This window comes from Elephas maximus, chromosome 8 (genome assembly GCF_024166365.1).
Source record: "Elephas maximus indicus isolate mEleMax1 chromosome 8, mEleMax1 primary haplotype, whole genome shotgun sequence".
NCBI lineage: Eukaryota > Metazoa > Chordata > Mammalia > Proboscidea > Elephantidae > Elephas > Elephas maximus.
In genome coordinates, this window is record NC_064826.1 from 79749551 (window position 1) to 79765125 (window position 15575).

The 15575-nt window shown below is 37.0% G+C and overlaps 1 protein-coding gene across 1 annotated transcript in view; it reads left to right on the forward strand.

Annotated features, from left to right (window-relative positions):
* HDAC9 (histone deacetylase 9) overlaps nucleotides 1–15575 on the forward strand; it is a 1063574-nt gene that overhangs the window by 856236 nt on the left and 191763 nt on the right. Inside the window, exons 19-20 of the mRNA XM_049893259.1 lie at nucleotides 9520–9575; nucleotides 9820–9907. Coding sequence (XP_049749216.1) covers nucleotides 9520–9575; nucleotides 9820–9907 — 144 coding nt within the window. The remainder of the gene's footprint in view (nucleotides 1–9519; nucleotides 9576–9819; nucleotides 9908–15575) is intronic.

Genomic DNA, 15575 nt, shown 5'->3' on the forward strand with positions numbered 1-15575 from the left:
CTGTAGAGCTTTTCCATGCTCTGCCTGGCTTTGATACATATTGTTTCACTGAGGATTAATACTTTAGTACATTTAGAACTACTTTAAGGGGTAATACTTAAGCATTGGTAAGCTCTATATTTGCAATGCACTAAAAAAGATATTTTAAAATCAGAGTCCCAATCAACTGGTCTGACAAGCTCAATTAATCTTTGGATAGTAGGTAGTCATATTATACATAGAACATTTTCTCAGAAGAATGAATTCTTTGGTATTTTTTCTTGTAACTTCCTAGAGTTACATTTTTTAAAATTAAAAAAAAAAATTCATATTTGATCAACTACTTCTAACAAAGAAATATAAACATCTCTTCTTGTTCTCAGTTTATAAATATAACAGATTTTTTGTTCTTTGCAGTACAATTATACTTTCATTCAGAATAAGTAGACCAAAATAAGTGAGTGTGAAACGGGACTACTGGATATTATAGGTAGTGTTAGTTTAAACCCTAGTTCATTCCTTAACATTTTTGAAAGTCTATAAATTAGCTTTGCTTTTCTGTTTTGGGTTCTGTATCTATTGACCTATTCTGGTACACAATTTCTTTTTGACTTTGTACATTATTCTTATCAATTGTGATTAGGACCTTTTTCCCCATAATTCCATAATTTCTGAAACCAGGGATGGTTTCCCTGGGGAAGTGATGCTAGAGCTGAAATGTGAAGATGAAGAGGTGATATCCAGGCAAAAGGAGGAGGTAGGCAAGTGGAAAATATTCCACAATGAACTAGGAGCATGTGCCAAGGTCTGCAGCTAGAGAAACCAAGGCAGGCACTGTAGGAACCAAAGGAGCCAGTATGGCTGGAGTGGCGAAAGCAAGGTAGAAGGTGGGACAAGATGAAACTGAAGAGTTGGGCTGAGGCCAGATATTGCAGCATGGGTAGTCTTAAATGCTTGTTCTTAGTTGTCAGGCTATCTGAGATGAAATCCTAGCACTGCCACTTACTAAGATGAAGTTTAAGCAAGTTCTTTAAACATTCTGTGCCTTAATTTCCTCATTTGTGAAATGGGTATAATGATATTATCTGCCTCAAAGATGTCATTAGAATTAAAAATATTCGATTTCGTCACATTTTATTTGCGTTATATTACATGTAACATGAATTCTGTTATGTTATCTACTTTAAATTATTCTATTTTCTAAGTGAAATAAGAAGCAAAGTCAGAAGCAAAGAGTAAAACATGAACAGGGGTTATTGGAGATTTGAAGAGAGAGAAGAGGGTAGAAATACTCATCTAAACAACTTGGAAAGTGAATTGATTAAGAAATATAGTAATGCTGGGCATCACAAGAACCTATTTGAGATTTCTAGGTCATGTGGTCATTGTGGCTTTTACATATGATTGGGTGCAGGAACAGAGAAAGTGGGAATTTTGCTTACTCAGGGTTGTAATTTTACCAGGGAAGTGTGCTGGAGGGAGAAAAGGGGAAGGTGACTCAAAGTATATGCAATGAAGGAGCTATGATAATGGACACTGGACTCTAAACTAGTTAAGAATGAAAGTGAAAAATGCTGCTGGGGGTCAATTATGGAAAGCAAAAATTAGGTAAGGTCAATGCATTGGAAACCCCAGTGCAGTTGAGAAATTAGGTGAAAAGACAGGATGATGAGAGAGTATGGTGTTTGACACTGAAATTATAGAGGGGCTGTTGTTATTGGTAATGAAAAGGTCTAGCGGTATGACCGTAAACAGAAGACACACATATTGATAATGAGCAGTCAGAGAACCAAGAAATCAGGCTATGGAATAGATTGTCTGTGGATGTTAAAATCACTAGGAAAAATTACAGGACGAGTGATGAAGAGAAAGAAAGTCAAAAGGCAAAATATTTCAAGAATTAATGTAGAGATAAATACATAGATGTGAGTGCTATTCATGAACAAAATTAACAAGAATTGATCATTAATTAAAATGACATGGAGGAAGTATGGAGAGGGAGCCATAAAGAACTACTCTTTGGTCCCTGACCTGAGTCACTGGATGAATCATGTTGTCACTGCTAAAATAGAGAAGGTTAGGAGAAGATCAGGAGTTTGATTTTGGACATACTGAATTTGAAGTGACTTTGCAATATTCAAGTGAAGATACTGAATAGGTGGGTGGATAATTTTGTCTGATGCTCAAAGGGGGGCTCATCCTGGAAATTAAAATTTGTGAATTATCTGATGATGGGTGCTAAATGAGTACATGAGAGTGGGTGACATCACGTACGAAGTAAGTGTGGAATGAGGAGAGAAGTTTAAGACTGGGCCTTGAGTAACTTCAGAATGTAATAATTAGTCTGAGAAGTATGAGCCTTCATGCCAGACTGAGTAGAAAGTGGAAAAAGAGCTAATAAGAAAACCGGAGTATGAAGTCACAGAAACCAGCGGAAGACAAAGCTTTTAAAAAAGAAGATGTAGCCAATAATGTGACAAGCTGATGAGGGTCCCAGTAGGCTGATAAAATAAAAATGCCATTGGATTTAGTGACATGGATGTTATTGGTGACCTTAGCAAGAGCTTCGTCAGTGAACTAATGGAGGTGGAAGATACATTAGAGAAAGTTGATGACTGAGGCAAAGAGGAAGAAAAGCAGAAAGCAAGATGGACAAACTTTTCAAGAATTTTGGCTGTTAAGAGGGTAAGAAAAGAAGCGTGGCAACTGGATGGATGGAGGGATGATAGATGGTATTGAAAACATATAAATGTACTCGCATATACATACATATATATGTGTGTGTGTATATCTATCTATATATATATAGATATATGTTGTTGTTAGGCTTCAACTTATAGTGACCCTTTGTATAACAGAACAAAATATTGCGTGGTCCTAGGCCATCGTCACAATCATTTGAGCCCATTGTTGAATCCAATGTGTCAGTCCATTTTGTTGAGGGTTTTCCTCTTTTTTTACTGACCCTCTACCAAATGAAATGTCCTTCTCCAGGTACGTCTCCCTCCTCATAACATGTCCAAAGTTAAACAGAATCTCACCATCCTCACTTCTAAGGATCATTCTGGCTATACTTCTTCCAAGACAAATTTGTTCATTCTTCTGGCAGTCTACGGTATGTTCAGTATTCTTCACCAACACCGTAATTGAAATGCATTAATTCTTCTTCGGTCTTCTTTCTTCATTGTCCAGCTTTCCCACGCATATGAGGCAGTTGAAAATACCATGGCTTGGGTTAGGTGCACCTTAGTTCTCAAAGTGACATCTTTGCTCTTTAACACTTCAAAGAGTTCTTTTGTAGCAGATTTGCCTGACACAATATGTCATTTGATTTCTTGACTGCTGCTTGCATGGGCGTTGATTGTGGATCCAAATAAGATGAAATCCTTGGCAACTTCAGTCTTTTCTGTTTATCATGATGTTGCTTATTGGTCCAGTTGTGAGGATTTTTGTTTTCTTTATGTTGAGGTGTAATCCATATATACAATGAAAAAGGATACAATTGGGAGGGAAATCTTAATATGAATTAATGTTATTATTTTAATATGTTAAAGTAAGTGATAGTTGAAAACAGGAGGGGATAGCATCCAACCCGTAGGTGGTGAGATAGATTTTTGGAAGACTGAAGGAGCCCTGGTGGTGCAGTGGTTAAAAGGATCTACTGCTAACTAAAGGGTCTGTAGTTCTAAACTAGCAGTAGCTACTCGGAACAAAGATGTGGCAGTCTGCTTCCATAAATATTTACAGCCTTGGAAACTCTATGAAGTTGCTATGAATCGGAATCAACTCAAAGGCAATGTTTTTTTTTTTTTTTTTTGGTAGCGCCTTCTCTACTGAAACAAGTTGAATAGGGAGCCAGGCTTCCTTAGGAGTCAGTCTCAGACATCTTATTTTTTTTTCTCTCTGTGTGATCTAATCCTTTTTTTTTTTTTACAAAAGAGTGTTGTGAGGGGTGAGTACTAAAGGATTTGTGCTCTCAAACCAGCAGTGAGAAACAAGGAGCACACCAACTCCATCTTCTGATGCTGGCAGGTTTGTGAGGTGTGAGAGAGGAAACAGCTACCACTTGAGTGGAGTGTGGGAGAAGCAGTCTTGCCAGGTTTGGCTAAGGGAAGTGGGGCACTCAGAAAGGAAGTGGGAAGTATAGGAGAGTTTGAGGTCCCTGAGGGCACAGTGAAGGCTTGGGTGAATTGTTATGACTGAGAAAAGATTTGTTGACATAGTCAAGAAGATAATTTTCAGTCTTAGATCATGCAGCTTCAGAATTTAGCTGAGTGATGGAGGTAAGTAGATATTGCAGATTATAAAGTGAAAGGAAGATTGAGGAATTTGACTATAAAGGAAGATAGAATTCAGATTCCATTTGGCTTTCTTTGGCCTGTACATTCTAGCGTCTTGCCTGTGTGATGTCATTTCCACTTTGTTCCTTAAAGTGAACTCAAGTCAGATTGACTTCTGTACATAATCCATTTTTAAAATCCTTTCTTCTGAGCCATTGTTCTTACTGTTTTTCCAGTCCAGCCCCAAAACCAAAACTGTTGCCGTTCAGTCGATAGGGACTCATAGTGACCCTACAGGGCAGAGTAGAACTTTGGCATAGGGTTTCCAGGGAGCAGGTGGTGGATTCAAACTGCTGACCTTTTGGTTAACAGCTGAGCTGGAGCTCTTAACCACTGCGACACCAGAGCTCTGTACCTTTAAATCTTATTTTTACCTATATGAATATAACTCTTCATGTAAGACTCAATTAACATCTACTCTCAAGTTTCTCTTTCCCTTGTAATATTTTTCTCACTGTAAAATAATTCATGTTTCTTGTAAAACCAATTTGAAAAATATCGGAACTTAAAATTCAAAATAACCCATAATACCATCACACAAATACATACTGTGTATATTATTTTCATCACTAATACTTTTAAAATTGTTATAAATTTTTTCCACCTCACTAATCTTCGTAACAAAATTTTAATGACTGAATAGTATTCTATGACATAGATGTACCATGATTCGTTTCCGCATTCTCCTAATATTAGCTAATTTAGATAATTCCTATTTTATCCTATTGTATATAAAACAGATTACCTATTACATAAATTCTTGTCTACATAGTAAGTAACACATTTAGGGCAAAAATCCTTTAAGTTGAATTAGGAATTAAAAGGATATGAATGTTAAAGTATCTGGACATATAGAGGCAGGTTAATTTCCATGAAGTTATAATAAATTATCCTCCTACAACAGCATTTTAGAGTGTGTAAAGCATTACACAGATGTTCAATAATTACCACATTCTTTGGATCACCTTTCTTTGGAGTGGGCACAAATACGGATCTCTTCCAGTTGGCCAGGTAGCTGTCATCCAAATTTCTTAGAATAGATAAGTAACCGTCTCCAGAGCTGCATCCATTTGTGGAAACATCTCAGTTGATATTCTGTCAGTTCCTAGAACCTTTTTTTTTTCTTCCACAAATGCCTTCTGTGCAGCTTGGACTTCTTCCTTCAGTACCACGGGTTCTTGATCATATGGTACGTCCTGAAATGGCTGAACTTCAACAAATTCCTTTTGGTACAGTGACTCTGTGTATTTCATCTTCTTTTGATGCTTCCTGTGTCATTCAATATTTTGCCTATAGAAACCTTAAATATTGCAACTCGAGGCTGGAATTTTTTCTTCAGTTCCTTCATCTTGTGAATTGCAGAGCATGTTCTTCCCTTTTGGTTTTCCAACTCCAGGTCTTTGCACATTTCATTATTATACTTTGTCTTCTCAAGTTTTTCTTTGAAAACTTCTATTCAGCTATTTTACTGCATCATCTCTTCCATTTGCTTTAGCTGCTCTACGTTCAAGAGCAAGTTTCAGAGTCTCTTCTGATATTCATTTTGATCTTTTCTTTTTTTCATTTCTTTTTAATGACCTTTTGCTTTCTTCATATATGATGTCCTTGATATCATCCCACAACTCATCTGGTCTTTAGTCATTAATGTTCAATGCATCAAATTTATTGTTGAGAGGCTCTAAATTCAGGTGGGATATACTCAAAGTCATATTTTGGCTCTTGTGGACTTGCTTTAATTTTCTTTAGCTTCACCTTGAACTTACATATGAGCAATTGATGGTCTGTTCCTCATTCGTCCCTTGGCCTTGTTCTGACTGATGAGATTGAGCTCCTTTATCATCTCTTTCCACAACTGTAGTCAGTTGATTCCTGCGTATTCCATCTGGTGAGGTCCACATGTGTAATCGCCATTTATGTCATTGAAAAAAGGTTTTTTCAATGAATAAGTCCTTGATCTTGCAAAATTCTATCATGCTATATCCATGGTCCCTTCTATCACCAAAGTCCATATTTTCCAACTACCAATCTTTCTTTGTTTCCAACTTTCGAATTCCAAACATCAATAATTACCAAGGCAGCTTGATTGTGTGTTTGATGAAATTCAGACTGCAGGAATTGGTAAAAATCTTGAATTTCTTCATCTTTGGCACTAGTGATTGGTGCATAAATAATAGTCATATTAACTGGTCTTCTTGGTAAGTGTGTGGATATTGTGCTACTACCACTGACAGTGTTTTACTTGAGGATTGATTCTGAAATGTTCTTTTTAATGATGAGTGCGATGACATTCCTCTTCATTAATATCGCATGTAAGTAAAATTGTCCTGAAGATAATTCAAAAGTGGGTACAGCAGTATGTCTATAGGTAACTGCCAGAAATTCAAACCGTGTTCAGAATAGGATGTGGAACAAGGAGTATCATAGCTGAGGTCAGATAGATCTTGGCTGGAAGCAGAGAGTACCAGAAAGGTATTTACCTGTGTTTAATTGACTATGCAAAGGCATTCAACTGTGTGGATCATAACAAATTATGGATAACATCTCGAAGAATGGAAATTTCAGAACACTTAATTGTGCTCATGAGGAACCTATAATAGAACAAGAGGCAGTTGTTTGAACAGAACAAGGGGGTACTGTGTGGTTTAGAATCAGGAAAGGTATGCATCAGGGTTGTATCCTTTCATCATACTTATTCAATCTGTATGCTGAACAAAGAATCCAAGAAGCTGGACTATGTGAGAAGAATGTGGCATCAGGAATGGAGGAAGACTCAGTAACAACCTGTGTTATGCAGATGACACAACCTTGCTTGCTGAAGGTGCAGAGGACTTGAAGCACTTACTGTTGAAGATACAAGACCACAGCCTTCAGTATGGATTATACCTCAGTATAAAGAAAACAAAAATACAACTGGACCAATAAGCAACATCACGACAAATGGAGAAAAGATTGAAGTTGTCAAGGATTTCATTTTACTTGGATCCACAATCAACACCCGTAGAAGCAGCTGTCAAGAAATCAAACTAAGTATTGCATTGGGCAAATCTGCTACAAAAGACCTCTTTAAAGTGTTAAAGAACAAAGATGTAACTTTGAGGACTAAGGTGCACCTGTCCAAGCTGTGGTATTTTCATTTGCCTCATATACATGGGAAAGCTGGACAATGAAGAAAGAAGACCGAAGAAGAATTAATGCATTTCAATTTCGGTGTTGGTGAAGAATACTGAACATACCGTGGACTGCCAGAAGAATGAACAAATTTGTCTTGGAAGAAGTATAGCCAGAATGCTCCTTAGAAGTGAGGATGGTGGGTTTAACTTGGGACATGTTATCAGGAAGGACCAATCCCTGGAGAAGGACAGCATGCTTTATAAGAGGGTCAGTGAAGGAGAAGAAGATCCTCAATGAGATGGATTGACACAGTGGCTACAAACTCTTGTGAGGACGGCACAGGACTAGGCAGTGTTTCATTCTGTTGTACATAGGGTTGATGTGAGTTGGAACTGACTGGAGGACACCGAACAACAACAACAAAAAAGGCGTTATTTCATTAGCAACATAGAATATTTTTTAAAATTCCAATTTTCCTGAAAAATGGCTTCTTGTTGGGGTTTTTAATCTGCATTTATTTGACTACTAATTAAGTTGGATTTTTAAAATAGTCCCTGAATTTATTTCTTCATGTTGTTTAGTTATGACTTTTGCTCATAAAAATAATAATTTTTATGTGATATATAAAAGTTGTTGAGTAAGTTCTTTACATGTTAATTATATTGCTCCTTGGTATATTGTTGTTATTTTCACCCTAACTATGGTTTTCCCAATGAAATATTTTGTACCTAGAATAATCTTTACTGATCTTGCCATTCTCAGAAGTCTTACAGCATTTATAGCCTTACTCTATATCCTTAATATTTCAGTCTCTGTTACCCTGTGTTGTTCATTAATAGTTTCTTTCATATGAATCATTGATCTCCAGAGATAGTATCTTACCAACAGGAACAAGAGAATATGTTTATCACCATCCCTAGATTTGTAATTGATATCGCAATATTTAGCTTCTAATTTGCTTCTGAGATTGTCTCTATGCATATGCTCATCAAAAAAATAGTGAATTAACTCATCTTGTGTCATTACCATAATGTACTGGAAAAATGCATATGTGTTTAAAGCCTTTGGGAATAGAATATTTTTCTGGATGTTATACTTGCAGTGAAATATTTTGAAAAAAATTCCTAGAGCATACTAAAATTATTTCATGGGTTTTAAGATTGTGTACTAAAGAAACATTCTCTTTTGAGCATGTTATTCGAATTAGAGTTAAGCAAAAGGTGATTACCATCTGATAACCACCTTTGGTGTGAACCATCTGATAAATGATTAATTCCATGTCAAACAATCCTGCTATTCTGAGCATGATGCCTTTGAGAGGATTTATAGTTCCCTGCCTTCATGCTGGAGTTGCTTCAGCTTTCCATGATACATTCCAACTAATCTGGAGGTTAAGACATTTCTTGATCATGGATAGATATGATTGCTACTCAGCCCTGGAATTCTTTATAAAATTCCAGAACGTGGGCTAGAAATTGACTTAGGGAATCCAATAAAGTTGCAAGCCTTGGCAGTCATCCAAGCTGAATTTATAGACTGGAAGAAATATGGGCTTTCCATTGTTCTCTTTTCACCTTTCTGGGGTTTCTTTTTTGTATATGTGAGTGTGCGAGTGTAAATTTATCATTTTGCTGACATTGGAGTGGAAATAACCATTGAAGGGATTCAGCTAAAGAATTTTTACTTTGGATCTTCCCTGGTCTCTCCAAACTTTGACCCCAACCTGCACCAAGAGTGGATTTCTTCTCTCTCTGTAGGATGTTGATGTCATAAAATAAGAGTTTGTTCTTGAAAATGAATCATGTTAGTACAACAGCTGACATGCACATTTGCCAGCTAGGTACAGCTCCCAAATCTCTGTTCTTCCCCTGGCTTTGTGAGAGCCTTCTTTTTGAGACAGGATCTGAGAAAATGTAATCATATGTATTGTTTCTGTTCATTCTATGAAATAGTAATAAGGGCAAGAAAACAGGCTCAACCGCCTCTAATGGTCTTCAGGATGTTTTGTGTGTGCCTGCTGCTCTGTAGTAACAGAGATCCATGCACTCCCCAAATATCTGATCACTGAAAACCTATCTTGTTCTTACAGAATGGATTTGCTGTTGTGAGGCCCCCAGGCCATCATGCTGAAGAATCCACAGCCATGTAAGTACCAGGGACTGTTGCCCATCTCCAAGCGCCACGGTTCCTAGCGGTCACCTGCCCTGTGCATGTCTCTGAAGCCTCTAATTGTTAGCAGATGGACTGAAAAATCTTGCGAGGTACTCCCAGAAGCAGATTTATGGCTTCAGAGATCATATAGCATTTTAAAAAATGCTCTGAACATTATTTATAATGGTTTTCCTGGCTGATTTGCTTTCTTATTTCTCTGTTCTTCTCTATTCCGCAGGGGGTTCTGCTTTTTTAATTCAGTTGCAATTACCGCCAAATACTTGAGAGACCAACTAAATATAAGCAAGATATTGATTGTAGATCTGGTATGTATTCCTGGCCAGAGCTGCATTTTCAGTGACTCTAGATAAAAGGAGTAAATTTGTATTTCTCTGTCCGGCTGTCTTGCTTTTAGCACTTGCAAACAACTGAAGGGTGTGTTTCCTTTGAATGTGGAAACTCATTAAATTCAGGATTGCAGTTCTGAAACCATAAACATTCACATTTCACTTTCATGGTGTTAACTGCAATTTAATGAGAAGAAGGCGCAGATCAGGGCAACTTTTATGATCCTTAAATGAATTGATACTTCCACAGTTAAAATAACCCAACAGAACCTGAATTTACTTTTCCCTACAGAATATGAACTTTAAATAGTCAGATGTGCTGGAAAGAATGCTGTTGCTTTGGTTACCAAATTGGCCACTTCCCCCGGTTAGCAATCATGTTGCTTGTTGTGCAACAGTGGTATTATTAAAACAAGTCAGCATCTCATTCTTTCTGAAAAGATCTCAGATCCTGGATGCCAGTTTGGGACGACTCCCTGCAGGAACCCTGAGTGATTAAAAGTCAGCGGCATTAGATTAGTATTGCATTTTAACATGATACTTCTTACACAATAGTTATAATTTGTTTAACAAATGGCTTGTTTAAATGCAGATGACACTTGGCATGTTGTCTATAGTATATTCATGAATAATGAGCTGGAGATCTGCCCCATACAAAAAGGACCAGCCTAGGAAAGGGCGAAAGAGAAATGAATGGTGATTTATGAGCCCCGCTTTCGGTTTGCCTCCAGTTCACAAGGAGGTGTAATAGGTTGTCTGACAAAGCATAGACAGGAAATGAACCCTGGCATCCAAACCGAACCTGCTACATCTGCACTTAATTAATTTTTGCAGGTGATAAAAGATTTAAAGGCAAAATATGTTAAAGGCTTCTTTTCTTTTTGAAGGGCAAGGCTTAATAGTCTAAATCTTGTTCGTATCTGCACTCATAATTAAATCTTATCGGGAAGTCGTGGCCTCGCCATCCAGCCCTCTGATTCCGTTAAGAAGGCACACCAAAGGCTTGAGAGCAGAGCCATCTGAAGAAATACTTGGTTGAGTTAAAATGAAGATAAAAGGAATGAAAAATTGATAACTGTTTCTAGGGCTTGATTGGAATGGGTATTATTCACACCCTGTATTATAGCTTTCCTGTAAGCAGCTTGGTGTGGACAATACTGAAGCCCTTTTTTCTGTGTGTATTTCCCAAACACGCTTAAGTTTCACGTGCAGGTCATAGTTCACCATTAAGGAAAAATGTCGAAGGCTAGATGTACTACAGGAGCGAGGTCTTAAAATTTTACAGAAATGAGGGCTTCGCTACCTATTTTCCCATGTACATAGAAAATGACATTTTAAATAACTCATAATTACTGTTTTGGGTGATTTGTAAGATATTGAATTATTTTAAAAATATGATTTGACTAGCCTTCTTAGTATGTTCCTAATTCTACCATGGAAAAATAAGCCAAAAATTTGAAGAAAGGGTAGCAGTTGAAGATGAGGATTATAGGAAAATTTTTTTCTAAGTTTCTAATTTTGTCAAAATTATGTGGGAAGGGAATTGATAAATGGTGCGCATCCTATTCTTAAGAATCTTTTAGCATTTACTTTCTGAGGAAGCCCTTCTAACTACCAATTTATGGTTCTATAAAGATAATCAGTAACTGTGAAGAGTCCTTTGAAAACACATGTGTGATATCCAGATGCCAAAGTAATAAATTGTACAATGGACTTGAAAGCTAAAATGCCTAGCTGTGGTACATGGACCCTTTGTACCTCGGAGGATCTGTGTGTAAAGTTTTGTTTTTGTACATTAATATTAGAAATAATAGATTGCTGGGGATAATTTGATAAAAAAAAGATGATTTATAAAATAAGTTAGTTGGTAGCTCTGAGGAGGCTCCTGCAAGCTTACTGGCCTTTGATTATGAATTTATTCCATTATCCAATCTTAAAGGATATTTATTTCCCAGCAGGCTGTAGCAGACGAGAAGTTTTAGTTTCAAATTCTCTAAATATATGAAGCTCTATCCAAAGGGTTGCCTCTGAGATCACCACCAGCTCACATATACTTACTTACAAGTCTTCCAAATTCTGCAGCTGCAGCGCTACTTTGAGGAAATTCCCCTGTTTCTTCCAGCTGCCGAGAAGGAAGTTTTAAAGTGCCACGTGGCGCTGAGACATCCGTTCTCCCTGGCTGACAGGTCTATTCTGTAAGTTAGCAAAGGAGAAGAGGCAAAGGCTCTTCAATGGCTGAAGAGGTTCATTGATGTATATCTGATGTCGTTAATGTTAGCTAGTGGATGTGAATTAGCTCCACGAATTCTTAGGCTGAAAGTGAATCTACTCCATTGTCCAGCAGCTAGTTTCAGTATTTTTATATGCCTGGTAAGTAGAGAAGGCCCTAGGGGGTGCAAACCATGTGCGCTGAACTGCTAACCGAGAAGTTGGCAGTTCAGATCCACCCAGCAGTGCCATGGTAGAAAGGCCTGAAGATCAACTTCTGTAAAGATTACAGCCAAGAAAACCCTAGGGAGCTCAGTTCTACTCTGTAACACAAGGGGTCACCATGAGTCAGGACTGACTCCATGGCAACAGCTTTAAGATTACTTAGTAAGTAGGGGAATAGAGTTCTGATTCACCTCCTAATTGGGGCAACAGCCAAATGGGAAGGAGTTGAGTATTTTCGACAGGAATGATTCTGTTTGATCTGTGGAGGTTATTCATTCCAGTTTTCTTTCTGGGGAGATTCCAGAGACATTCAGAGTGGTGAGGAGAGGGAGCAGGCACAGCAACTTGCTTCTCAACTGGTAGGAGACCAGCTGTTGTGTTCAGAGCATTACCCTGTCTTAGAAGTAGGATTCACTTGCATGACTCAGGTAGCTTTTGTGGCATGTGATTTTTTTCCATATTAGGAGTTTCATAGAAAAGAAAAATCACTTCAAATGTCCTTAGATTTTGACAATTCCATTTTTGGTCAGGTACAGTTAGAACTTTGTCACATATTCTTTTACCAAATATTTATGAGTGATGACCTTAACTAGTAGTGTGACTTATTTGAAGATATTTTAATATAATAAAGGATAATATATTGGCTCTAAACCCTTGTAGAAAATCTATTTTTGTAGAATTGTTTTAACCAGTAAAGTACTGAAATAATTCTTCAGCACTTCCTAGCATCTTAGATACAAGGTCTACTTGGGGAATTTTAATGATTCAGTTTATTTAATTTCCACAGTAATTTTTCACAAACTTTTTCCTGTGTTAGTTTAGTATGATTTCTCATGGATGCTAGTGTTTTATTGCTATGGAGAAACAATACTCAAAGCATACCTGAGCAGGCAGTACTTAGTATGAATATTTGAGAGCAAAGAAAGCTGAAATAAAAAATTTTCAAGGTTCTTGCCCAAAATGAAAAGCATACTAGGACTTACCTTTATCTCTAAATATTTCATGAATGTAAGTACAGGATCAAGGATTGCCCAGTATTAGAATGGATTTGTGCATTTTAATAAATAATGTTGGTTGGAAACATTGTTATGGAAAAGAGTGTATTTCTTATTCAGAAATTTATGCACTAAGGATTTTATTTATAAGCTAAATTAGCATCTTTTATTTAACATTCTTAAATAATTTTTTTTTACCAAGTCCCAAAAGAAACAAAAGCAAACTGGGCAGTGTTGTTCTGCTTTAGAAAGTGTGGATGCATTTATGCCCAGAGCACAATTTTTCTTACGATCTGGACTAAGAATTTTATTGTAGAGCGGAAAGGCAAACATCCCTTCACTGTTGCTTTTCCAAGTATTTTGTTGTCTTTGTTGTTCCTCCTTTAGGTATCCAGTAGCAACCTCAAAAGACATTGTGGCTTAAACCGTTTCAGTTTAGTTCACTTAAAGGAAAATCATTTTGCTCTATCTTTCTTCATTCAGAAATTATGGAATTAGGTATTTTCAGTTAGCTATTTTTTTCTGATATGTATGCCTTTATCTGGAACAAGTTTATAGAATAATGCATATCTGTCCCACATTTTATGTTTCCCTGACTAATTTTGGATATGTATACTATGCAGAAAAGGCGGAGAGGGTTAGTGTATTTCTGCACTGTGGAAAAGCAAGCTCAGTGCAGGCTTTTAGAACTCACCAAAAGGAGGCTTTGGTAGTGTCTAGTGCAAGAATTCTGGGCTGGAGGTTGGAGACAAATTGAATAAACCTCAGCAAGGAACAATAATGATCCCCAATCTCACCTCACAGATTTTCTAAGAGGATGACAGAGAAAACGAATTTAAGTGCAAGTTAACATTGTAATGGTTAAGAGCTTGGCCTTTGGAGTAAGAAGTGAATTCAAGACCCAGCCTTGCAACTTACTCACTGTATAGTCTTAGTAAGTTGCCTAAACTCTCTGAGCCTCAGTTTACTTATCTCTTAAGTTAGAGGTAATAGCACATCCTTAATAAAATGATTAAATAATCCATGCAAGGTGTTTAATATAGTGCCTGACTTATACATGAGAGGAATTGTTGTTGAAATTAGTGTGATTCTTACTGATATAAAATAATGAAAATACAACATAAACAGAGTTATAGGTTATCAACTTTTTTTTAAATAACAGAATGAGAAACTACATATGAGCTAAAGATACAACACTATTATATAGGTTATTCACTTTAAAGAGTGGTCCATTTTACTTTTGCTCCAAATATAGGAAGTATATTAATTTATGTTCTTAACACCTGAGGTCTTTCAGTGAAGACATTTGTAAAAATGCTGTTTTCTTTTTCACAGTATACCTAGGCTTCCCCATTTCTCATGTCAATTCCTACCTATGTCTATTTCATAAAACAATAAGAAAAAAAGGACTGCAAAGTTATGAATCATCAATCATTATATATATAAATGTCCAAAAAGGTTTTTTTTTCTTTTATTTTTGTCTATCCATTTTAATGGCACAGGTTTCTTTTTTTTTTTTTTTTGAGTGGGAGAGAGGAGTGGTGTGAGTAAAGAAGAAAGGACAGGAAAGAGGCTGGGAAGAGAGCCATGATATAATATTAAAATGAGCGGATTGGACAAGATTGCATAAAGCCCCATGCCATCTTTCTTTGGCCCGACTGATTTAATAGCTAATGAGCTCATGCTCCCGTGTCTTCTACTCTTGCCATCATGATTTTACCAAAATGAAATATGAAGTCCTTTTTGCATCTGGCATTCTCTTTTGAAGTGATTCTAACTGCTGAGGGATTGCTAACTGAACTGACTGCCTCAAGAAAGCCAATTTACTCAGCTGGTTGCAAAGCCTTTGACCTCAATGGTGGGACTTGGCAAATCAATGCATACACGTTTGTTTAGTGTTCTGTCAAGAATTGCGAAAATGCTCTCTAAGCCATAGATCCTTCTGCAAAATACTAGTTTCTAGTTTAAACATTAGTCTTCCTTCAGAGGCCAATGAGGCTAGTTAATTAAGCCTGAGGGGTTATGAACTGTTGGCAGTTAATAAGTCATAAAATTCCTCCATAAAACAGGATGCGAGATTCCATCACTGAAGCAAAGAGTACAAAGAGCCGGTGTATAAATATCTAATTGTACCAAAGGACTGGGCTTTCTCAATGACTGCTCATCTGGAGTCTCCAGGGCATGCTCTCTGTGGTTTCCTGATTTTTTAGAAGCCAGTT